The following is a 25170-nucleotide window of genomic DNA, read 5'->3' as shown; positions in this document are numbered from 1 at the left end:
AAATTCATGTATTCGCACCGGTTTCCCTATCTCAGTGAAGTATTAATTTAAGTCTGCAGTAACGGAATTATTGCTAGAAACAGTTTTTAAAAAAAGTGCGAGAAACGATTCGTTTTATTTGCACATATAATGCATATTTTGCGAGCATTGAACAGATTAACATAGGTAGAAAATAGAATTTCGAGCAAGATATGAATTTTTTGTAGTACGTGTGTTTCTGGCCATAGAGGTTTGTATTTCCATGGTTTCTGGCACAGAAAATGTGTTATTTCTTAGGAAATAATGAGATGTTTCTAGGGAAAAAATGAATTATTTGGACACAGATCACCAAATATTCCTACGCCGTCACAAACAAGGGCCAAAGCTATTTTTAGTCTTCCTCTCCCTTTTCCTTTTCCCCCCTTTTGCATGGCGATTTTTGTTGACTTTTTGGTGTAGAATCAAGGAAAAGGGTTTGAAAATACATTTTCTGCCAGGTTTTGGTGAATATTCATAATTTTGATGCGGAAGGATACAAGAGTTGAGAGGTTGGTTAGGTTGAAATGTAGGGCCTGAAATTGCATGTTTACTTGTTTCTACTTCCAGCTTGTGTATCTCAAGTTTTTCATGAAGAACCTCATACGTGCTTTTGGGCAAGTGGTTGCCACATGTTGCTCCATCTGTGGTAGAAAGCGTTCTACCCAACGAAAATTTGGGAAAAAGTTAGAGCCGGTCTAAGATACGAGAATTAACATTGGAGTCAATGGGGAAATCTTTAGTGATCTGTGTCCATTTCTAGCAATGTGATATAATTAGCCAATTCAATACAATGATGCAACCAATAAATGTACCTTTTCACAATAAGTTAAAAGAAAAATAAATAAAATAACAGTGTCGATTGTAAAAAAAAAAAAAAAATACTTATATAAACGTCTCCCGCTTGCCCCTGTCCCTTTATCATCTTTATGTGAACATGGATCGTATAGTTCTATGATGTGAACGTGACCATACTTTGACCTGGCATTGACATGAATTATTGCTTAATGCCGTGTTTGTGTTACTCAAATTTACTGGTTAATCTAATAATAGTATCCAATAAGGAGTCGTGTTGCTGAAGACAGTATTGTTGTTGAACACGTGCCCAGATGTCAAATCAGGTCGATGTTCCGCTCATGAAATCTTTCGTGTTGATGCAATAGTGTAATTGCGATAATTGTATCAATCATAGATTGGTATAACACCAGATCTAAAGACATTTTATAAAGTTCAGCATGAATTCACAGAAAATTTGCTCACCAGGCTGTATCAACTTTATTTCGCAAATTTCACGAAGTTTTAGCAAGTCGTGTGCAAGAGAAAGTCAGAAAAAGTGTCGACTTCTTGTCATTGGAGGAGGAACGGGAGGTTGTTCCACTGCTGCCAAGTTTGTCCGAAAAATAGGTGCCGGAAATGTTACCCTTATTGAACCAGCAGATGTAAGTGTTGATGACATAAAATACTCCATGTGTGTGGGTTTTTTTTATCATAATGGGGTAGGCCAAGTATTTGGCGGTCGAGTATGGGGCGCCGTTTGTAAAATAATTATTTAATTTTTTTTTATAGTAAAAAAACATTAGATTTAACTCCGAATATATATATTTAGATAAATATTAGAACAAAAATGGCATATATGTAAATATCAAAAAATATTGTAGCTAAAAGTCGAGTTTTTGGTCTATGAAAAACTTTAAATGTTATATCTTGATTTCACATCGCTTAGTTAAATATATAGCTAAATGTGCTGTTTTTCATAGGTATAAATGCTAAATCCTAAATCACTGAAAAATCTAAAGTTAAATATTTAGCTAAATATATAAACATTTAGCTAAATATATAAACATTTAGCTAAATATATAAACATTTAGCTAAATATATAAACATTTAGCTAAATATATATATTTAGCTAAATATATAAACATTTAACTAAATATATAAACATTTGACTAAATATATATGTTTAGCTAAATGTATAAATATTTAACTAAATATATATTTGTGGTCCCGCCAATATTTCTATTATCGTAAGCGACACAAAAAACTGCGCATAAAATGATGACGTGTACCCGACACGTGAGCCTTGGCACAATAGGCCTACTAGCAATTAGAAATGGAAGCTGACCACGAACTTGTAACCCGAATCTTGGCCGCGGTACTCCGTGCCGTTCGCACAGATCAAGGCAAGGTGCAGTCAATGGAAAGTTGTACACTACGTCATCGTTTAGTGTGAAGTCGCTTACAACAATAATTATTTTACAAACGCGTGGTACGGTTGCGCTTTGTAAATTTAACTATATGATTAGCTAAATATATAATTATATATATTATTTAGCTAAATATATAAATGTTTAACTAAATATATAAATGTTTAACTAAATATTTTAACATTTAACTAAATATATATTTAGCTAAATGTTTAAACATTTAACTAAATATTTAGCTAAATATTTATATATCATCAAATCTCTTGTTTTGGTCTTAATATTCAATGCTAAATGTTAAGTATGAAAATAGAGACAAATCAAAAAATATTTATAAATATTATGTTAAATATTGAGTTTTTGTTGTATTTTTAGTTTAAATATTAAAAGTGAAAAATTTGCACAAAAGTCGAGATTTAACTATATATATATAAATTTAAATTAAATCTAGTGTTTTTTGCTATATAAAAAGCTAAATAATTAATTTACAAACGGCACCCCATAGTCGAGTGCCAATTACAATACCTTCAAATCGGACCCCAAAAAGGATGACATATGACCATCTATTATATATTTTCAATTAAATTCAGTTAGGAAAATTAGTCAAAAATTAATGTATAATAGTTTAAACATTAAATAAGGTCAAGTAAAAATGATTACCGCGTTTAAAAGGCACCTTATGTAAGATTAAGATAAGAGCGTAGACTATTGGTCATTCTTGCTATCATTATCATATTCAAAAATAGATAATGAAAAATTAATAAATACCCAGTATTGAAAATGTCAGTCAAATTATTTTATGCATTGTTTTGTCTTGATTATTTTTGTAAGAATGTGTGTTCATCATATTTTAGACCCATTACTATCAGCCCATGTGGACATTGGTTGGTGGTGGAATAAAAAGTTTAGATGATTCTTCCCGCTCTATGAAGTCTGTGATTCCAAGTGGTTGTGAATGGATAAAAGATAAAGCTGTAAAATTTGATCCAATCAATAATACTGTGACCACAGCTAATGGAACAAATGTAATATTTTATTTTATTAGATACAGATTTTAATACCGAAATTTTTTGTCTTAGAAAGTATTAGATTACAATTGTATGTGGTTTATTTCTGTAGAATGTTAATCTTTTGACTCTACATACTAGCCTACATGAAAAACATGAATGAGAATATTCTTGTGGATTATGATTTTGAAAACTATAACAATTTACAATTTTTTAGGCCTTAGATGCTGTACAGTTATATGATATATTTGTATTTAAAATATCAATAATTTATTACAGAGGTTACTATGTTAACTTTGGTAGGTGTATTTTCATTTCAGGTCCAATATGAATATCTTATTGTTGCCATGGGTTTGCAGTTGAATTATGGTCATGTAAGTAGTTTTTATTCCCCAGTGCTTTTAAAGATACATTCCCGGATAAAAACTCGTTGGGTGATTTGATGATATATTTGGACTAAAAACATATTCAAACTGATTAATTTATCATAATTTTGCTTCAAATCCTTCTCAAAACATTGCAATTGTCAGGGAATACCCTGGCTATAAAAAATCGATCAAAAGAGGTCATGTTTGTGTTATGTGACTTACCTCTGTCGGTACTTAGCAACAGGTGCGAAGTTGGAGGAGAATTCATTGCATACACAAAACAACGTTGTCTTTAATTGCTGACTATTTATTACAAATATCGAAGCCTAATTAAATGCATTGATTATCTACTGCCCGCGTCTTTTTCCGTGATTTTTATCTCAGAAAGTGTTGTAAGTCTAAGTCTTCATAAAGTTTATCAACATGTACACCAAGCGCTCAATCTCTAGAGGTGTGCAACCTTCGACGTCACGCATGCAGACACTCCTAATTGTCGGGCTGTCGATTAGGGAAACCCTTACATTTTTGTATGCGCTCCATGAGTGTTTTTCAGGGAATCCAGTATTTTTCTAGTAACATTGGATATTTCTACTTTCCATATATACCAAAATTTTCATACTTTTATTGGAAATAACCACCCGATAAATACTTTTCTGGGAAGTGTCTTTAAGTAAATGAAGAGATAATTGACAGTTTTTACAGCCTGTGTGATGTTATCTCAGTAAAATCACCAGCCAACATTTATCTGTTATCTTTGATTTTGTCAGCATGAAGGGGGGGTTGGATGGCTGAATGGTTAGCGTGCGCGCGCTGTATCATAAAGTCTGTCATTGAGTCGACTGGCGTGGTTTCGAATCCCCGGTTGTACGTGACAAGGAGTAGGGTCGCCTGTCCAACCTCGTGGGTTTTCTCCGGGTCCTTTGGTTTCCTCCCACTGCTAAAGACCCCTACGCGCAAGCGAATTATTGAAATAAAATTAAAACCATATGTTAGTCCCGAAATGACCTAGTTTGTGTCGAGTGGACATTAAACCCCATTTCTCTCTCTCTCTTTTGTTAGCATGAAGAGTTTTAAAGGACAATATTGGTGTCAGTCATTATCACATATGTGACAGAACTGGTTAAACATGTTCCAGTAAAGATAAGGCCGCGGTTAATTAATTGTTTGTTTCTCATGTACCGCCTGCATGTCCGTTTTCATCCGTAATAATTACGCACTTCCATAATTATTTGGTCAAATTTAGTGAGGTCCAAAATTTGTCCTTTAAAACTATATTTGTTTGCCTTTAAATATGAACAATGAATTAATGCATTAAAATCCACTATTTATCAATGAACATGACACCGTAGGTGATAAGTAAAGTAGGCTAGAATGTGAAAAAATATACGGAGTCCATCTGCAAAACGGAAGTGATCAAGCCGTATCATATCTGTCATCCATACCAAGGAATGGTAGCTACAACATTCACCAAAAACCACATATACACTCTATAAGGCACTTGTCATTTGTAATAAAATTCGCAGAAAGATATAAATGTCTTTTAATTCCTGCTAAATTATTTTATTTTTTAACTAGGAACGGTCCCAGAACTGCTGCCACGCCTTTCGCTGTATTTTATTAACAACACTATATAAACAATCTCAAAAGGACACAGAGATACAAATAAAAGTAAACAGTTTGATTAAGATAGACAAAATAAAAAAAGTATTTATATTATCATGATGCCGTGTGCCGATGATGGGTTCAAAGTTGACACCAATTAACATACGGGCTATTGCCATGGCGTTGTGTAGTAAATTCTTTGACTGCCCTGTTAAATAATCTAACTTATTTTGTATTTAAAAATCCAAGGGTATGCTTTTAATTATTTATGTCAGAACAAATCATCAACCAGTTTGGAACAGGTCATTTCGTAACCTTTCAAAGTAGGGAAGGATAAAGAAATGAAATGCCAAGAATGAATGACTTAACGAACCGTTAATTTGAAGCATATATCACTAATAATTTAAACTTATTTATTATGATCAAGTCTTCCGATGCCCAGCTATATTGTGCAACAGATATTTTAATCTATAAATATTTAATAAATGTGAATAAATCACGGACACTGGTTACCGTTGGGTTTTCAACGACCAAGTAACTGACATTAGTTATTGCTGATATAGAACATCATTAAACTAAAAAAATTAAATTTCATCTCAATAATTAATAATTTATAATAACAACATGTAGCATGTATATTTCACAAACTCAGGTCATGAGAAAACTGACAATTAATTAACCGCGTCTTAAAACGAAAATAGTCTGTACATTCCCTTGTTTTTATTCATTCTATTCTTAATAAAAACATGGTGATTTATGCAGACTATTTCTGTTTTTCTCTTACCTAGTGACAGTCAATTATTTTTTTAAATTGTCAGATATCCTCCCACTGTCTCATATAACAACTTTTGGTCTTCGAGGGAATTATTAGTGAGCAGAAATTTGCCTGTGAATCTGTTGTCATTAGTCACTTTAGTCTGTTATATAGAAGGATAACTAGTGTTTTCCTTTTGCATTCGTCACTTCCCTTTCTTGAAATCTTCATAACACATCTGTCGTAACAATGATCTCTGTGTTAAAATTATATTTGAAACCTGTTCAACCCTTTCATGTTCAACATGCAGATTTATTGACTGACTATAGTGATAATAATATGGGAACAGAAGATGAAAGTGAGGGTGAAAACAGTGAAGTGCAAGCCGAACGTGGTCGTGGCAGAGGCAGGCGTGGTCCGTGTGTTCGTGGTGGCATTGCTCGTGGACCAGTTCCTGGTAGGCCTATGTTGAATAACAATAGTGGTTTTGGTAGTGGTCCACGTGTTCGTGGTGGCTCTGTTCGTGGCCACCGTGTTTGTGTTTGTGGTGGCCATGGGGGTGACAGAGGTGGCCCTGTTAGGGATCAGAGGGGCCGGCCGCACGCTAGAGGACAGGGGCGGAGGCCTGCCAGAGCTCAGAACCCCAGGATAGTTTGGGACATTGATCAGAATGACAGTTATATGCCAAAACAAATTCCATTCGTGGGTGCGAGAGACTCAAAGTTAGAATTGGTGACAATGCTACTTCACTGACGATATCTTCAGGCATATTGCAGAGGAAACAAATCGATATGCTGACCAGTTCATCCAGGAGGATCAAAACAACTTCAAAGAATTTTCCAGGGTTCATTCATGGAAAGACACTACTGTACCCGAAATGAAGACATTCTTTGGTTTACTTGGACTGATGGGTATTATTCATAAGACGAGGCTGGAGATGTATTGGTCCAAGCTAGATCTGATTGAAACCCCTATATTTGGGCAAATAATGACAAGGGATAGGTTCTTCCTTCTTCTGAAATTCCTGCATTTTGCAAATAATCAAGACCCAGTATATGACCCAAAAGACCCCAATAGGGACAAGCTTTACAAGGTAAGGCCACTGATCAGAAACATGAGGGAACGCATGAGGCGGGTATATGCCCCCGATAAAGATCTCTGCGTTGATGAGTCTCTGTTATTATTCAAGGGCAGACTTCTATTCAAACAATGTATCCGAACTAAGAGGTCACGCTTTGGAATAAAGTTCTATGAACTTACTATATCCGAGGGTATTTCTCTTGATTTTATAGTCTACTCCGGTGAAAACACATTTAGAGATCATGATGATCCAGAGACTCAAATGCTGGTAACTGAGCGAATCCCTCTGAATCTGATGCAGCCATATCTTGACCTTGGCCACACGTTGTTCCTTGATTACTACACATCTCCTGCTTTGGCAACCTACCTCCTTGATCACGATACAAACCTCTGCGGGACCATCAACCCAAATTATCCTGGTGACCTTGGCACTAGACGTCTTGAGAAGGGGTCATCATGTTTCATGAAATCAAAAACAGGGAACATGCAAGCTGTAAAGTTCAGGGCAAATAAAGACAAATCAAATGGCAAACCCAAAGAAGTATGTATGTTGACCACAGAGGGAAGTGCTGCTATGATTCCTACTGGAAAAGATGACAAGGATGGAAATCCTATTTCCAAACCTGCCTGCATCATTGCTTATAACCACAAGATGGGTGGGGTTGATATGGTAGATCAGCAACTCCACAGTGTGACCGTGGTGCGGAAGACATACAAATGGTACAAAAAGGTAGCTTTGAGGTTGTTCATGACATGTGTATTGTGTGCACATAAACTTCATCGCAAGTTCACGCCGTCCACCAAAGATTTCCTGGCGGACCTCAAGGACCTCCTGGCTATACTTATAAGTTCCAGTCCGAAACTGAGCAAAGAAGTTATAAGAACAGACACATTACAGAGGCTTACAGGGAGGCACTTTCATTAGAAAAGAGAGACAAAGGCTGGAAACACGGGGTACAGAAAGGATAAAATGTGTCGTGTGTGCTGGGCGCGCGGACTTCGCAGCAGGGCTGGTAGAGAAATCAGGACGGTTTGGATTAGCCCCGACTGTCCAAGCCAGCCAGGTCTTCATGCAGATCAGGATTGTTTCAAGGCCTATCACACAGCATTTGATTACTCTCTAAGTCCTGATGGAGACAATGGAGATTCTTCTGATGGAGACGAGTAAATCTTCAACTTTCATAGTTATTCACGATTCTGGTATCGTTCATAAATTCCTGTCTTCTTTTGAATAAAAGAAAAAATAATCAAAACTTGATATTTTTGTTCATTTTATATATCTTTATCAATACCCAATATCCCATAAGTATTTCATGGAGAAAAATTGTTTTTGTCATAGATTTAGTGAAAAACGAGGAATCCAAAATGGCCGCCATGAGGTCACGTGACTATATGATTATGCAAATTTCCAAAATTCTATTTTTTCCTCATAGTCCAACTTCATGCCCATCCCAACACACAAAAAGAATTTCCAAAAAAGCTTTTATAAGTACTGTTTGGCATTTAGTTCAAAATCCCATATTTTTCCTCAAAAATGGGTCTAGCACAGGCAGTGGATTTACGTCTAGCATTGAAAGGGTTAACCAGTTCTATCACATATGTGATAATGACTGACATTAATATTGTCCTTTAATACCAAATCATTTTTACACCATTTCACTCAAAATAGGTTTTTGGTTTACTCTACTTCATCTAAAGTCATTTCTTTTTAGGGCATGTTCAAAAATGTATATCGATTGGTTAACCCGTCAAAACCTGTGATAAAGTAATATCTGCATAGTCTTATGCATAGATTTGATTGTCAAGACATGCCTTTATATACATGTACGCCCACATTTGCATGTGTACGTATTATGCTGTGACCCCTGTCCGGACGACCGTCCGTCCACAATTTGTTTGTGGACACTCTACAGTTCACAATTTTTATCTGATTTTGACGAAACTTGAAGTATACAGTGTAGGTCTCTCTTCCAAAGATCTCGGTTCCTTTCAATATTGGCATGTATCAGACCATAACTTCATGGATTATGGCCCCTGATTGTACGAAACCCAAAGATCTTGGTTCCTTTCAATATTCCAGCCTATTGATCATAACTTCCTGAATTATGGCCCCTGATTGTACGCAAAATCGCGTTTTTAGGTTGTGGTCCCTCTAGAGGTCACAATTATTATCCAATTTTAAAAAACGTGTAAATATATCACTGTTACACCATAATTACGGTTGAGGTCAAATTTCGTAAAACCCAGACCAAAACTGCGGGACAAAATGGCTGCCCCTCGTACACAAATAGTGTAAAAATATGGTATATCAAGGTTGTGGCCGCTGATTGTACAAAAAATTGTGTTTTTAGCTTGTGGTCCCTCTAGAGGTCACAATTATTATCTGATTTACAAAAACATTCGAATATATCACCGTTACAACGTAATGTTGGTTGAGTTTGAACTTCGTGAAAATCCAACCAAAACTGTCAGACAAGATGGCCATCCCTTGTATGCAAATAGTGTAAACATCTGGTTGTGATGAAACTTTAAATTTTATGTCTATATCACAAAGATCTTGGTTCCTTTCGATAATCGCACATATCCGAACGTAACTTCCTGGATTATTGCCTCTGATTGTTTGGAAAATCGCATTTTTATACGCCCACATTTTCATGTGGACGTATTATGCCGTCGCCCCTGTCCGTCCGGACGCAATTGTTTGTGGGCTCTCTACAGGTCACAATTCTTATCCGATTTCGACGAAACTTGAAATATAGGTGTATCCCCAAAAGATCTCGGCTGCTTTCGATATTGGCATGTATCGGATCGAAACTTCATGGATTATGGCCCCTGTTTGTACGAAAAATCACGTTTTTAGCTTGTGGACCCTATAGAGGTCACAATTTTGATCCGATTTTGTTGAAACTTGAAATGTAAGTTTATAACCCAAAGATCTCAGTTCCTTTCGATATTCGCGCATATCGGACAGTAACTTCCTGAATTATGGCCTAAGGATGACTGAGTTCGAATTTCGTGAAAATCGCCCCAAAATTGACAGACAAAATGGCCGCCGTTCGTTCCCAAATAGCGTAAGAATATGGTATATCAAGGTTGTGGACCCTATAGGGGTCACAATTTTTATCCGATTTTGTTGAAACTTGAAATGTAAGTTTATAACCCAAAGATCTCGGTTCCTTTCGATATTCGTGCATATCGGACAGTAACTTCCTGAATTATGGCCCCTGATTGTACGAAAAATCATGTTTTTAGCTTGTGGACCCTATAGAGGTCACAATTATTATCCAATTTTAATTTTTATCCGATTTAAAAAAATCGTATTATTATATCACCGTTGCACCCTAAGGATGACTGAGTTCGAATTTCGTGAAAATCGGCCCAAAACTGACAGATAAAATGGCCGCCCTTCGTTCTCAAATAGCGTAAAATATGGTATATCAAGGTTGTTGACCCTATAGAGGTCACAATTTTTATCCGATTTTGTTGAAACTTGAAATGTAAGTTTATAACCCAAAGATCTTGGTTCCCTTCGATATTCGCGCATATCGGACCGTAACTTCCTGAATTATGGCCCCTGATTGTTCGAAAAATCGCGTTTTTAGCTTGTGGACCCTATAGAGGTCATAATTTTTATCCGATTTAAAAAAACGTATTATTATATCAGTGTTACACCCTAAGGACGACTGAGTTTGAATTTCTTAAAAATCGGCCCAAAACTGACAGACAAAATGTCCGCCCCTCGTTCTCAAATAGCGTAAAAATATGGTATATCAAGGTTGTGGACCCTATAGCGGTCACAATTTTTATCCGATTTTGTTAAAACTTGAAATGTAAGTTTATAACCCAAAGATCTCGGTTCCTTTCGATATTTGCGCATATCGAATTGTAATTTCCTGCATTATGGCCTTTGATTGTAGGAAAAATCACTTTCGTTTTAGCTTGTTCTCCATCCATCTCTCGAAAATGTGGGCATATCCTGCCTGGCAGCCGCTGGTTAGCTTGTGGACCTGCTAGAAGTCACAATTTGTATTCAATTTTAAAAACTGTTTAGGTATATCACAGTTACACATCAATGAAGGTTTAGTTCGAATTTTGTAAAAATCTGACCGAAATTGTTGGACAAAATGCCTTCTCCTTGTACGTAAATAGTGTAAAAGTATGTAATACCAAGGTTGTGGACACTCTAGAAGTCACAATTTTTATCTGATTTTGATGAAACTTGAAATGTATGTTTATAATCCAAAGATCGTGGTTCCTTTTGATATTCGCGCATATCAGACCATAAGTTCCTGAATTCTGGACCCTGATTGTACGATAAAATCACGATTTTAGCTTGTGGGCCCTCTAGAGGTTACAGTTTTTATCCAATTTTAAAAATCGTTTACATATATCATCGTTACACCCAGATGCTGATCGAGTTCGATTTTCGTAAAAATCGGACCGACATTCCCACAAAATGGACGCTCCTTAAACGCAAATAGTGTAAAAGTTTGTAATACCAAGGTTGGGTACCCTGGATTATGTCTCCTGATTGTACGAAAAATCACGTTTTTAGCTTGTGGTTCCTCTAGAGGTCACAATTTTTATCTGATTTTAAAGAACGTTTAAATGTATCACCGTTACACCCTAATGAAGGTTAACTGAACTGCCTGACAAAATGGCCGCTCCTTGTATGCAAATTGTGTAAAAGTATGTAATCCAAAAGTTGTTTACCCTCTAGTCTAAAGGTCACAATTTTTGTCTGATTTTGATGAAACTTAAAATATATCTTTATATCCCAAAAATTTCAGTCTCTTTCGATATCGGGGTTTTTTTGTTTTTAGCGTGTTCTCTATCCATCTATTGCACAATGTGGCGTATCTTGCCTGGGAGCCGCTGGTTGTTTTTTTTAGCTTTTTCTCTGTCCATCTCTTGCAAAATGTGGGCGTATCTTGCCTGGCAACAGCTGGTTAAAATAAGTCATCCTGTCCCTCTAGAGGTTACAGTTTTTATCCAATTTTAAAAATCGTTTACATATATCATCGTTACACCCAGATGCTGATCGAGTTCGATTTTCGTAAAAATCGGACCGACATTCCCACAAAATGGACGCTCCTTAAACGCAAATAGTGTAAAAGTTTGTAATACCAAGGTTGGGTACCCTGGATTATGTCTCCTGATTGTACGAAAAATCACGTTTTTAGCTTGTGGTTCCTCTAGAGGTCACAATTTTTATCTGATTTTGATGAAACTTGAAATGTATGTTTATAATCCAAAGATCGTGGTTCCTTTTGATATTCGCGCATATCAGACCATAAGTTCCTGAATTCTGGACCCTGATTGTACGATAAAATCACGATTTTAGCTTGTGGGCCCTCTAGAGGTTACAGTTTTTATCCAATTTTAAAAATCGTTTACATATATCATCGTTACACCCAGATGCTGATCGAGTTCGATTTTCGTAAAAATCGGACCGACATTCCCACAAAATGGACGCTCCTTAAACGCAAATAGTGTAAAAGTTTGTAATACCAAGGTTGGGTACCCTGGATTATGTCTCCTGATTGTACGAAAAATCACGTTTTTAGCTTGTGGTTCCTCTAGAGGTCACAATTTTTATCTGATTTTAAAGAACGTTTAAATGTATCACCGTTACACCCTAATGAAGGTTAACTGAACTGCCTGACAAAATGGCCGCTCCTTGTATGCAAATTGTGTAAAAGTATGTAATCCAAAAGTTGTTTACCCTCTAGTCTAAAGGTCACAATTTTTGTCTGATTTTGATGAAACTTAAAATATATCTTTATATCCCAAAAATTTCAGTCTCTTTCGATATCGGGTTTTTTTTGTTTTTAGCGTGTTCTCTATCCATCTATTGCACAATGTGGCGTATCTTGCCTGGGAGCCGCTGGTTGTTTTTTTTAGCTTTTTCTCTGTCCATCTCTTGCAAAATGTGGGCGTATCTTGCCTGGCAACAGCTGGTTAAAATAAGTCATCCTGTCCAATACAGAGGGGCAGATACAGAAAATATGGGAGACAAGCCAACACAGGCCAAAGTGGATCCCCGGCTGGACTATCATAGAAAAGTGTTTATATACTGTTTTGTTATTTTAGGTAAAAGGACTCTTAGAAGCTTTAGAACATGATCCTGCTGTTGTTTCGAATTATTGGGACAAAAGTCTGGTCAAAACATTTCCTGCTTTACAGAAGTTACAGAGTGGAAATGCTATTTTCACGTTTCCTAATACACCAATAAAATGTGCAGGTGCTCCACAGAAGATTATGTATTTGGCAGATGATTTCTGGAGGAAGGCAAGTACTAAGTAGGGATAGATTGCCAGCAGCAAGATTCATGGTGTCCTTGAGATGAAAATTTGTTCTTTATTGTTTTATGTTGTACACTTGGTATACAAGTGATTTTACTTTATTTTATTGACTGTAACCATTTCAAAATACATGCTCCTCCTCTTTCAGAATGGAAGACGTGAAAATATTAATATCAGTTTTAATACTGCTCTTGGTGTTATTTTCGGTGTTAAGAAATATGCAGATCGACTTTCTGAAATCGTCAAAAAAAGGTAACTATTATTGTACAATTATTTTTATTTAAAATCATTATACACAATGGGGCTTTTAATAAATATACAAATAAGATTATGATTATGGTAACTTTTAACATTCAAACTAGGGATGGGCGATGTTTCGATATTGTAGGTATAACCGGTATGAAAATTCTAGTAACGAAAATATCGCCTTGTAAAAAAATAGCTGCATTATCGTATCGTCACTAATATCGTCTTCGAAAAATATCGCGGTATTGAAAATGAGAGTTAATTCCCTTTCTTCTTAAAATAAGTCTTGTTATTCGTAGCTACAGTCAGCTGATGCGGGGAAAATATCCGGTAAAGATTAAATTATTCTTCGCTAAAGTAAATGCAATGACTTCGTTAGAATTTGATGAGCAAATCGAAGTTCATGGAATTAGACAAGATGCCGGCGACAATTCGTCGTCAGTTTCAACTCAATCTGACGATAACCCGTTATTTAGAAGCGGACGACAACTTGTTCCAAAGAAAAATTGTACAAGCGATGTTTGGTTGTATTTCGGCTATGACGAATCTGACGAACAGCAGACAACTATTCTTTGTCGATTTTGTATGCGAACAGTCGGCGCTAAAGGAGGGAATACAACAAACCTGTATCAACACCTCAAAATTCACCACCCCACGAAATATACCGCATGTAAACAGAAACTTGAAGGTTGTTTTAATGAACAGAATATCAAAAATAGAAAACTGTCTTCGAATTCTTGTCATACCACCACCACCACCACCACCACTCAGATGTCGCTAAAGGACTCATTTCCTTATGATAAAAAATCTAAGAAGTGGATATCCATGACAAATTCAGTTACTCACTTTTTGGCTAAAGATATGATACCCATATTTACTGTTGAGAAAAGTGGTTTCCGAAATATGATGAAAACCTTTGATCCTAGATATTGTATACCTGGTAGAAAATATTTTTCAGACATTGCCATCCCTGCTTCATATAACACTGTACATGATAAGGTTTTAGAGGAGATCAGACGTAGGCCTGTTTGTTTTTTTGGGGCTACTACAGATATGTGGAGCAGCCGAAATATGGAGCCTTACTTGGGTTTCACTGTGCATTTTATAGGCGAGGATTGGCGACTCAAGTCCAGACATCTGGAGACTTTATATTTTCCGTCTGACCATACTGCTGAAAATTTGGCATTGGGTTTGAGGGAGATCATTACAGCATGGGACTTTCGAGAAACTGACATGGTATGCATAACAACTGATAATGGAGCCAATATCACAAAAGCAGCATCGTTAAATAATTATCTTCGTCTCCAGTGCTTTGGACACAGATTGAATTTGGCCATAAACAATGCATTAAAAGACCAACGCATCGATAAGGCTGTAGCTTCCTGTAAAAAAGTAGTATCAGCATTTTCTTATTCCTGGAAGAAAAAACGTGAACTTTTGAAAATACAACAAAAATTACATATGCCAGAACACTGTTTAATATCAAACTGCGACACGCGTTGGGGATCTCTTCAATCAGTGATAGGAAGATATTTAGAACAAGAGAAAGCAATCACGCAAGTTCTCTCTTCAGACCGCAAAAGTTTGTCATTAATACCAAAATGGCAGACTGTATGTGTCATGGAGTCTGTTAACAAAGCTTTGGCGCCTTTGGCCGATTTCACCGATGCCCTAAGTGGTGAAGATTACGTATCGATTTCATCAGTAGTACCAGTATTACATTTGCTAAATAATGAAATTTTAGTCAACGAACCAGAGGATACTGAGATGACCAAAGAAATAAAATCTAAGATTTTAAAATATCTAAATGAAAAATATTCCGCTGAGTCAGACCCAGAATCAAGAATTCTTCTAGAAATAGCAACAATGCTAGACCCAAGGTATAAAGACAAATATCTCCCACCAAATACACAGCCGGAGATCAACGACATACTTATTAGATTCATCGCATCAACAAAAACAATACCACCTGCGCTGTCTATCACATCATCGCCATCTGATACAAATGAAAGTATGTCCCAAGATGATGGTAGCGTGGTGCTAAGAAAAAAAGCAAAGATGAATCTGGGAAAATTGTTTAAGAGGAGAGAGTCATCTGAAGCAGATATATCGTTATCACCGGAAGAACAGATCATGAAAGAATTAGAGCGTTACCTTTTTCTCCCATCTATTGACTTCGAGCACAATCCGTTAAGTTGGTGGAAGGACAATTGCAATATTTATCCTCACCTAGCCCTATGCGCCCGAAAATACTTATGTGCTCCTGCAACATCCTGTCCATCAGAACGTTTATTCAGTACTTCCGGAAACGTAGTTACTTGTTCGAGAACACGCCTCAAACCAGCAAAAGTCAACATGTTGGTCTTTTTAGCTAAAAATTTAGATTGAACTGAGAGCTTAATTGTTGAACTGTATTACACCTTACATTGTCGCAAACTGACCATTGATATGTTTTAATTGTCTTCCTTATTTAACTAAGGTTATGTGGTTTTTACAAGTGGATACAATTAGTTTTTTAGTGTTTACTATCTGATCATATTTTGAACACTAAGTAGTGTTGTAAATTGTTTTTGAATTTTAGACAGCTATATGGTGTTTTAAAAAGGGAGTTATATAGTGACTTAAACAAATTCCCAAAGAATGGGAAATGAAAACTAATTTCGTAATTCTGTCCCTTTTTTATCCGCATAAAGTGGGTTTGTTTTTAGTTGTGTTTTCGTTTTGTTTTTACTTTTGTTTTATTTCTTAGATTAAAATATTATGACTCGCTAATATGGGTGTTACTTGTTTCTCATATATGTGCAGGCAAAATCTGCCCCCCCCCCGTAACCCTGTTTACATTGATATATCGATCTGTCATCCTGAAAAATCAAAACAAAATATTAAAAAATGCGATACGCTATAATTATGGTCTATATCATGATTATTTTACAAACAAACAGCATACTGGATATCGCCACAATATATAGCGATATCACAATATGAATACTGAAATATCGCAATGTTGAAAATAGCAGATATCGCCCACCCCTAATTCAAACGGCTTTTCAATTTTATTATACAGCAGGTCAAGGGTTTAACACAAAAATTTGATAACATAAAACTTCCTAATTTCTGTTTTCATTAGAAATATTGGTGTTAATTTTAATCTGAACCTCATAGAAGTAAAACCTGAATCGAAGGAAGCCATATTTGCTGTTACAAATAGTGATAAGGGAGAAACAAAATCAGTAAAGGTAAATGTATTTATATCATTATATCATGCACACTGCCAGGAATGAAATGAAATGAAATGGGGTTTAACGTCCTACTGTTCTGCTCTGAATTGGGCTAATGAAGACGGGCATACGCCATACAGTGTGCCATGAGGGAAATTTTGCTCGGACAGCGGCACTACAGCCTACTCTTATATCGAATTCCAACTGTCAAGGGATCTTTTATGTGAACTTTCTCGCCCAATGCAGGGATCAAACACCCGACCTCCAGACTAGCAAGACAGCATCTTACCCACTTAGCCACTGGGATCCCCACACTGCCAGGAAGATTCCCCCTCATCTCTTGTCATTTTCTCAATAACAGGAATGTAGATTAGGTTTTGAGGTCATGTTAAATACTCAATGTTGTTAGCCTCACTCGTGTTTGTCGGTGCACTCCAATCAGAGAGTTTTTTAGATTTTTCTACAGATTTGCAGGAATTGTTTGGCTAATCTTATTGAGGAACCCCGTCGAGTCAACCTGACAATAGTGTTTTTTTTCAAACTTGCTAGAATTGTTAATTGTTGCCCATCCATTTTATGCATATTGTCAGTTATTATCACCACTTTAAAATGTATCGGGGGAGCCACGGTGGCTAAGTGGGTAAGACACTGGCTTGCTAGTCTGGAGGTCGCAGATTCGCTCTTGGTGTTAGCTGAGAAAGTTTATCTGGTTTGATGCTGTGGTTTCCCCTTGTCAGTGGTGCAGGATTGAGGGCCTGACAAGAACAGCTGAATAGTCATTCAGATGAGATAAAAAAAAAACTGAGGTCCTGTGTATACATTTGTATGCCTGTAAAAGATCCCTTGGCAATTGGAATTTGATGTAAGAGTAGGCCGTAGCATAGCTGTCCGGGCAAAATTTCCCTCATAGCACACTGTATGGCATATGCCCGTCTTCATTAGCCCAGTCGGAGGAGAACGGTAGGATGATAAACCAATTTTCATTTCTAAAATGTATCGGAGACTGATCCTTTAATAGTTCAAAGTTATAAGACAAACCAGTGAAATTATGAAATGTTTTTTGGGGTGTTTCAGTATGATTTTCTACATGTTACTCCACCTATGTCATCACCAGATGCTTTAAGAGAGAGTACATTAGTAGATCAGACAGGATATTTAAATGTCAATAAAGAAACATTACAGCACATGGAATATAAAAATATATTTGGAATTGGTGATTGTACCAATGTTCCTACTTCTAAAACAGCTGCTGCCGTTGGTAAGTTTTAGAAAATTTAAGCACAATGTTTAACCTGTGAAAAGTGGATGGCCATATTTCCAGCCATGAGATTGTAGTACCTACTATTACTATGCATGCATCCGGTTCTCTGAGGCCCTCGACTTTTATTTGTTTATGTCCAAATGTCCAGATAACATCTATCAATACCACAAGGTGGAATATTAGCGATAAACCCAAAAAGCAAGATTGTAGCGTCCACAATATGAGTAGTTGGTTCTCCAGTTTCCCGAACGGACTTCGAAACAATAAGGAGCTTGATAGTGAAAAGGTTAAGAATATGGATCTATATAAGAATAGGTTGTGTGTTACTGTAGCCTATTGTCTTCAGAATCATATTGATTAACATTACTAAAATAAGTCTTTTTGTGAACAAATTTCTTTTTTAGCTGCTCAGGCAGGAATCCTAAAGACAAATCTTAGTGCTGTTATAGATGGAAAACCTGTTCAGTCACTGGTATGGTTTAAGTTCTCTTATATATACTTCCATATACTTCCTCTTTATTTAGTGAACACATCTTTTTGTTTTGAACAGTAACTTCAGTTTATATGACTGAATTAATATTTAATAGTATAGAAGCTCGCTCCCTCATTATCTGAATAAAATCATCTGACCAACTCAATATTGACTTGTCCTTTTATGGAATTTTTGTCTCCCGCCTTTCGAAGAAAGCAGGGGACTATCAAAATGGGTTCGTCCGTCTGTCTGTCCGTCCGCCTGACCGTCACACTTTTTGGGACACAATAACTCTCTTTCTAATTGAGCTAGAATGTTCAAACTTGGTGTAGGTGTTTAATAGGTCAATGCCTTGATGGAGTTCAAAGATGAGAATTTTCTGCTAAGGGTAAGCAGAGATAAGCAATTCGATTGGTTGATGCTTTGGGACACGATAACTTTAGTTCTAATTAAGTGAGAGTGAGGACACTTGGTGTATAGCTTTATTACATCAATATCTTGACTAAGTTCGATAATGAAAATATTCTGCTGAGGGTAAGCAGAGCGATAAACAATTTGATTGGTCAAAACTTTGGAACACAATAACTCTCCTTCTAATTGAGGTAGAATGTTCAAAGTTTGTGTAGGCGTTATTTAGGTGAATGCCTTGATGGAGTTCGATGATGAACATTGTCTGCTTACGGTAAGCAGAGATAAGCAATCTGATTTGTTGATGCTTTGGGCCATGATAACTTTGGTTATAATGAAGTGAGAGCGATGAAACTCGAAATATAGATTCATTATATGGTGAGAATTTTCTGCTTAGGCCAAGCAGCGATAAGCACAGTTTGATTGGTCAAGACTTTGGAACATAACAACTGCTTTTAATTGAGGTAGAATGGTTAAACTTGATGTAGATGTTCATTAGGTGAATGTCTTGACTGAGTTCAATGATTACTAATTCGAGCTGAAGTTAAGCAGAACTAATCAATTTCATTGATCGATGCTTTGGGACAAGATAATTTTGATTCTATCTGGTAGAGAGGGATGAAACTTAGTGTACAGTTTGATTGCTCGATACTTTTGAAAAAAATAAATGTGCGATTAATTAATATGTGTCATTTATTTATTTTGGGATTTCGCGGGGGACAACTGCCTCTCTGTTGGCTTGTTGATTTTAAATATTGTTACTTTAAAGATGCATGTACATTATTCAAGAGATAAATCTGCCTATTGCAGGTCTTTCTTTAGGCCTTAAACATTACATAAATTATCAATTAGACATTTTTTAACATGACATGACCATAATCAACCTTCTAAGACATTGGATAGCTCTGATTTTAAGTAGAATAGAATGGTTTGGTCATTTAATGATTTAATTTAAAATTGGAGAGGCGAGGCTAAGTCTCGAAAATCCAACACTTTTGTTAAATAATAAACAATCAATGCACACATATTGTCAAAACTAAAAACATGGATAACTTTGCTCGGAATAAAGTAATTTGAATGAAATTCACAATATATTAATCTTGAAATATCTATTATAGCAAGAACAGCAAGCTCTTTATCTAAATCTTACATAATGCATATTTAATACTTTTCAGTACAATGGCTATACATCATGTCCTTTGGTGACAAGTTACAGTAAATGTATCTTGGCTGAATTTGATTTTAACGGTCAACCACTAGAAACTTTTCCAGTTGATCAAGGCAAGGAACGAAGAAGCATGTTTTTGATGAAGAAATATTTCATGCCTTTCTTGTATTGGAATGGTATGTTGAAGTAAGTATATAATTTATTTGATTTGTGTAGCATTTTATTTTCTAGTTAATTATGAAAGATGTTTGCAATAAAAATTTAAAAAGATCATTATTTCAGTTTAATTGGAGATCAAGGTACCGGTACTAAAGAATTATCTGTTTTAGGTCGGGTTTAACATCCGCTTCCACTCAGGGTTATATCGCAGACAAGTGTTTCCAAGGAAACTAGCTAGAAGAGTGAGTCATGGGTGAGAGGCTTGTCTGATGGAGATAGAAGAACGAATAAGAAATTTAAGGCCTCCATTTCCTTAATTAAAGCCTATTCATGCTAGGTCAGATGACAAGGATTTGTTTTATTGGCTTGATTAGATGCCATGCCTAATCAGTTAGAATACATGTCCTTTAAAGTTACAATTACATATTTTTAAGTTATATTTTTAAAATGTATTAAAATTTAAAGCCCTAAAATAGATGGTATCTATAAACAGTCCTACCTTGTTAAAGAATAATCCTATTAATCCTATAATTTCATATTGCCAGTTGAGAAATTGGCAAAAATATCATTTTCAACTTCAAATTCAAACGTTTGAAGATAGCTATTCCATGGTGGAGAATAGGATAACAAGGGAGATAATTGGGAGGTAATTGTGTTATTATTTCCGGTGTGAAGATTTGTAAGTGTGAGAAAGATAACCTATGATCGTATAATAGTGAGTTGACAACCTATTGAGCAAAAGACATAGAAATAATTATGCTTTGACTTTCTTAGAAAATATGAAATTGTAACTTTAAATGGTATTGGTAACAACAAAAATGAGACAAAATAATTGTGTTGTCATATTTTAATTTGATTGAAAATCATCTCAAATTCTTTCTATTTTCTAAAAAATTTTCAGGGGTTATTGGAACGGACCTGGTGTTTTTAGGAAGATAATGAGGTTGGGACAATAAATATATAAGTGTCATATACATTTGTTAAAAAGAAGCTAGTCTTCAAAGAAAAGTGTTATTGTTACACTAAGCTGGTATTTAATAAGACGATAAAGAAGTGATATAGTATTGTTTGATACAGATGTTCATCCGCTGATGGTGAATAAATATTTTCTTATTTAATATACATATTTAATATTGATTAATAGATTCAATTCATACTGCTGTTATTTTTAGCCCATCATGCAAATAGTCTAGTTTTTTACCGCTAAAGGGGATAGGAGAATGATTCGAAGGACACTAAGCAAATAATTTTTCTGATGAGTACCAGTATATGTTGTTGAAAATAATTGATTTATTTTAAAACATTTTAAGGTGCAGGCATTACTTAACCAATTCACTCAGGAAATTGAAAGTCTCCCATTCATTTTGAATCAAAACTTTATATAATTGTTAATGATAACTGATCAGTTTCCATATTTTCGAGGTTTCGGTTTGAGAAAATTCTCATTGCCTTGGAATTGGTTAAGAATCATACAATGTAGAGCCTACACTGTTGAGTTTAATTTTGTAGACATTGAAAACTGGATAGGGTACAGTGGGTGAAGATATCAATGCAGTAGACATATTCCCCTGCTAATTTAGTGCTATCATAATGTAATCTTGTTTTGCTTTTATTTGTTTTAGCTTAATTTGTACATTCTTTGTATACTTCTAAAATAATGAACTGAAGAAATGTTGCTGTTTCCTAGTACATTTAATTGATAGAAACATAAATATTCAGTGCATTTAAATTTTGTGGTAGAAAATACTGTTTGGTCAAGACTTTGGACTTTTGAGTGATATCTGAATCTGTCCATGTTTTTTATACGCCCACATTTTTATGTGGACGTATATTGCCGTTGCCCCTGTCCGTCTGGACTAGTCTACAGGTCACAATTTTTATTCGATTTCAACGAAACTTAAAATGTAGGTTTATCTCCCTAAGATATCGGTTCCTTTCGATATTGGCATGTATCGGATTGAAACTTCATGGTTTATGGCCCCTGATTGTACGAAAAATCACGTTTTTAGCTTGTGGATACTCTAAATGTCACAATTTTCACCCGATTTTGATTAAACTTGAAATGCATGTTTATAACCCAAAGATCGTGGTTCCTTTCGCGCATATCAAGGTTGTAGATCCTCTAGAGGTCACAATTTTTATCCGATTTTGATCAAACTTGACATGCATGTTTATAACCCAAAGATCTTGGTTGCTGTCGATATTTGCGCATATCGGATTGTAACTTCCTGAATTATGGCCCCTGATTGTACGAAAAATCGTGTTTTTAGCTTTTGGTCCCTTTAGAGGTCACAATTATTATCTGATTTACAAAAATGTTGGTTGAGTTCGAATTTCGTGAAAATCGGACCAAAACTGTCAGACAGAATGGCCGCCCCTCGTGAGCAAATAGTGTAAACATCTGGTATATCAAGGTTGTGGACCCTCTCGAGGTCAGAATTTTGATCCGATTCGTTCTCCGTCCATCTCTTGCAAAATGTGGGCGTAACTTCCATGGCAACCACTTGTTTTAAATATATGCACACATTGAAATGTGGTTTGATTCTGTCCTCGCCATACAGTTCCTTGTGGACGCTCTAGAGACTAAAGTTATTATCCAATTGACAAATATCGGTACTCCTAAAATTTACAACGATTTCCAATTGTTATGGACCTTTATCACTTTCAAAGTCTTGTGGATTATCTAGAGGCTAAATATATCTTTTGATTGACTTTGAATTTAACATGAGAGAAAGAAGCCTATTGATTGTGGATAATATCCAATAATTACTGCCAGAGTTATGGCTCTTGATCAAGTTGCAAAATCTTGTCCTTAGATTTATTTACAGTTGTTAATGTCATGTAGGTTTTCTACAATAATTACTTCCAGAGTTATTACCTTTGACTCCTTGCATGCTCAAAATAATATCTTTCAAGTGTCTTTATTATACAAAGTTAATGATTTGAAATTAATACACAATGTTCATGAAATGAGACATCAGAGCTAAATTAACCTTTTGATTAATGTTTAGGTAGACAAGGAGTTGTATCTAATTTTATTAATTTTTTATAATCACTTCATGAGTTGTTACTCATGATCAGTTTTTATTGTCTTGTAATTGCTCCCATAACAACTTCATTTGGACTGCTCAGATGACTGTGGCATATGTTTCATAGTCTTGCAACCTACTTTTAAAACACTATACTTTACTGGAGGTGGCTTGAATGTTCACTGTTCCTGCAGTATTGCAGGTGAGCAGTGGACAGATTCTAAATTCTAGCCAGATCCTTTTCTTCAAATATTTTTATACCTGTGGCCATAACACTGTTAACCCGTTAAGCGTGACGTTTTTAAAACATTCACTACCCCCTATTGTGTAATTAATTTGACGAAGTGACGAAGAACTATGTACTATGTTCTAAGAATAGGTTGGGGAAAATACCTCCAAGTCATTATATTACGCCCTACACACAGTGAGTGGCAGTTGTCCAGGACGTTATATAACGCCCTACACACTTAACGGGTTAACCTTTCATAAATCCAAATATATTAATAAAAACTTGTTAACCTTTGATAAATCCAAATATATTTATGAAAGCTTGTTTTTGTATTCATATATTATGTTTATTATTGTATTTTCATACTATCAATCTATATTGTATTGTTATTATCAGGTTATTAAACAGATATATCTAATTATTTCGTGTTTTTATTTTATTATATATAGTTGTATATTGCCGTCACCCCCATCCGTCCGTCTGAACGCTCTAACGCCAAAAGTTATCATTCAATTGTTTTAAAATTGATATATGTTGTTTACATTAGTGAGATGAAGAAGCCTATTTAATTTCAATAATTTCCGTTTATTATGTCTAGAGTTATGGCCCTTGTTTCACTTTATTGAACCTTGTGAACGCTCTCACGACAAAAGTTATTATCCGATCTGTATGAAATTTATATGCATCATTTAGATTAGTAAAACAAAGAAGCTTATTGAATTTCAGCAATTTCCGTAATTACATCTAGAGTTATGGCCCTTGTTTCACTTTGTTGAATCTTTTGAACGCTCTAATGACAACAGTTATCATCCGATCTGTTTGAAATTGATATGCATCATTTAAATTAGTAAAACAAAGAAGCCTATTGAATTTCAGCAATTTCCGTTAATTACACCGTGAGTAATGGCCCTTTTTTCACTTTTTTGTACCTTGTGAATGCTTTAACGACAAAAGTTATTATCCGATCTGTATGAAATTTATAGGTATTGTTTAAATTAGTAAATCGAACTAACCTATTGAGTTTCAGCAAATTTCCGTTAATTACATCTAGAGTTAAGGCCCTTGTTTCACATGGTTGAATCTTGTGAACGCTTGAACGACAAAAGTTATCACCCAATATGTTTGAAATTCATATGCGTCATTTAAATTAGTGAAATGAAGAAGTCTATTGAATGTCAGCAATTTCTGTCAATTAGTTCTAGAGTTATGGACCTTGTTTTACATTGTTGAACCTTGTGAACGTTCGAACGACAAAAGTTATCATCCGATCTATATGAAATTGATATGTATTATTTGAATTAGTAAAACGAAAAAGTCTGTCGAATTTCAACAATTTCTGTAGATTACTTCCAGAGTTACAGTCCTTGTTTTAGTTTTTAGAAGCTTGTGAACCCTCAAACGACGAAAATTATAATGTCATCGGTATGAAATTGTCTATTAAATGCCACCTAATTACCTACAAAAGAACAAATATACGACAACTCGTGTCGAGCGCTCGGACGATTTAGCTGCTGTGGGCGTATGTTTAGTTGCCTGGCAACCTATCTTACTAATTTAAATAATTCATATAAATTTCATACAGATCACATGATGACTTTTGTCATTCAAACGTTCACAATCGCCATAACTCTAGAAATTATTGACGGAA

At 35.4% G+C, this 25170-nt stretch overlaps 1 protein-coding gene across 1 annotated transcript; it reads left to right on the top strand.

The window, feature by feature from the left end:
• The first annotated feature begins 1122 nt into the window (after positions 1-1122).
• On the top strand, positions 1123-23943 carry LOC126815463 (sulfide:quinone oxidoreductase, mitochondrial). Its single transcript, XM_050541119.1, has 10 exons — positions 1123-1454; positions 3071-3241; positions 3544-3597; positions 13121-13318; positions 13481-13584; positions 16706-16814; positions 17871-18054; positions 18462-18529; positions 20113-20291; positions 21166-23943. Exons 1-10 carry the CDS (start codon positions 1251-1253, stop codon positions 21218-21220), a joined length of 1326 nt encoding a protein of 441 aa, XP_050397076.1. The 5' UTR covers positions 1123-1250; the 3' UTR covers positions 21221-23943.
• The last annotated feature ends 1227 nt before the right edge of the window (positions 23944-25170 follow it).

This window comes from Patella vulgata, chromosome 3, assembly GCF_932274485.2.
Source record: "Patella vulgata chromosome 3, xgPatVulg1.2, whole genome shotgun sequence".
Classification (NCBI taxonomy): domain Eukaryota; kingdom Metazoa; phylum Mollusca; class Gastropoda; family Patellidae; genus Patella; species Patella vulgata.
The sequence above is the reverse complement of the archived record's forward strand: the minus strand, read 5'-3'. Positions and strand labels throughout refer to the sequence as shown.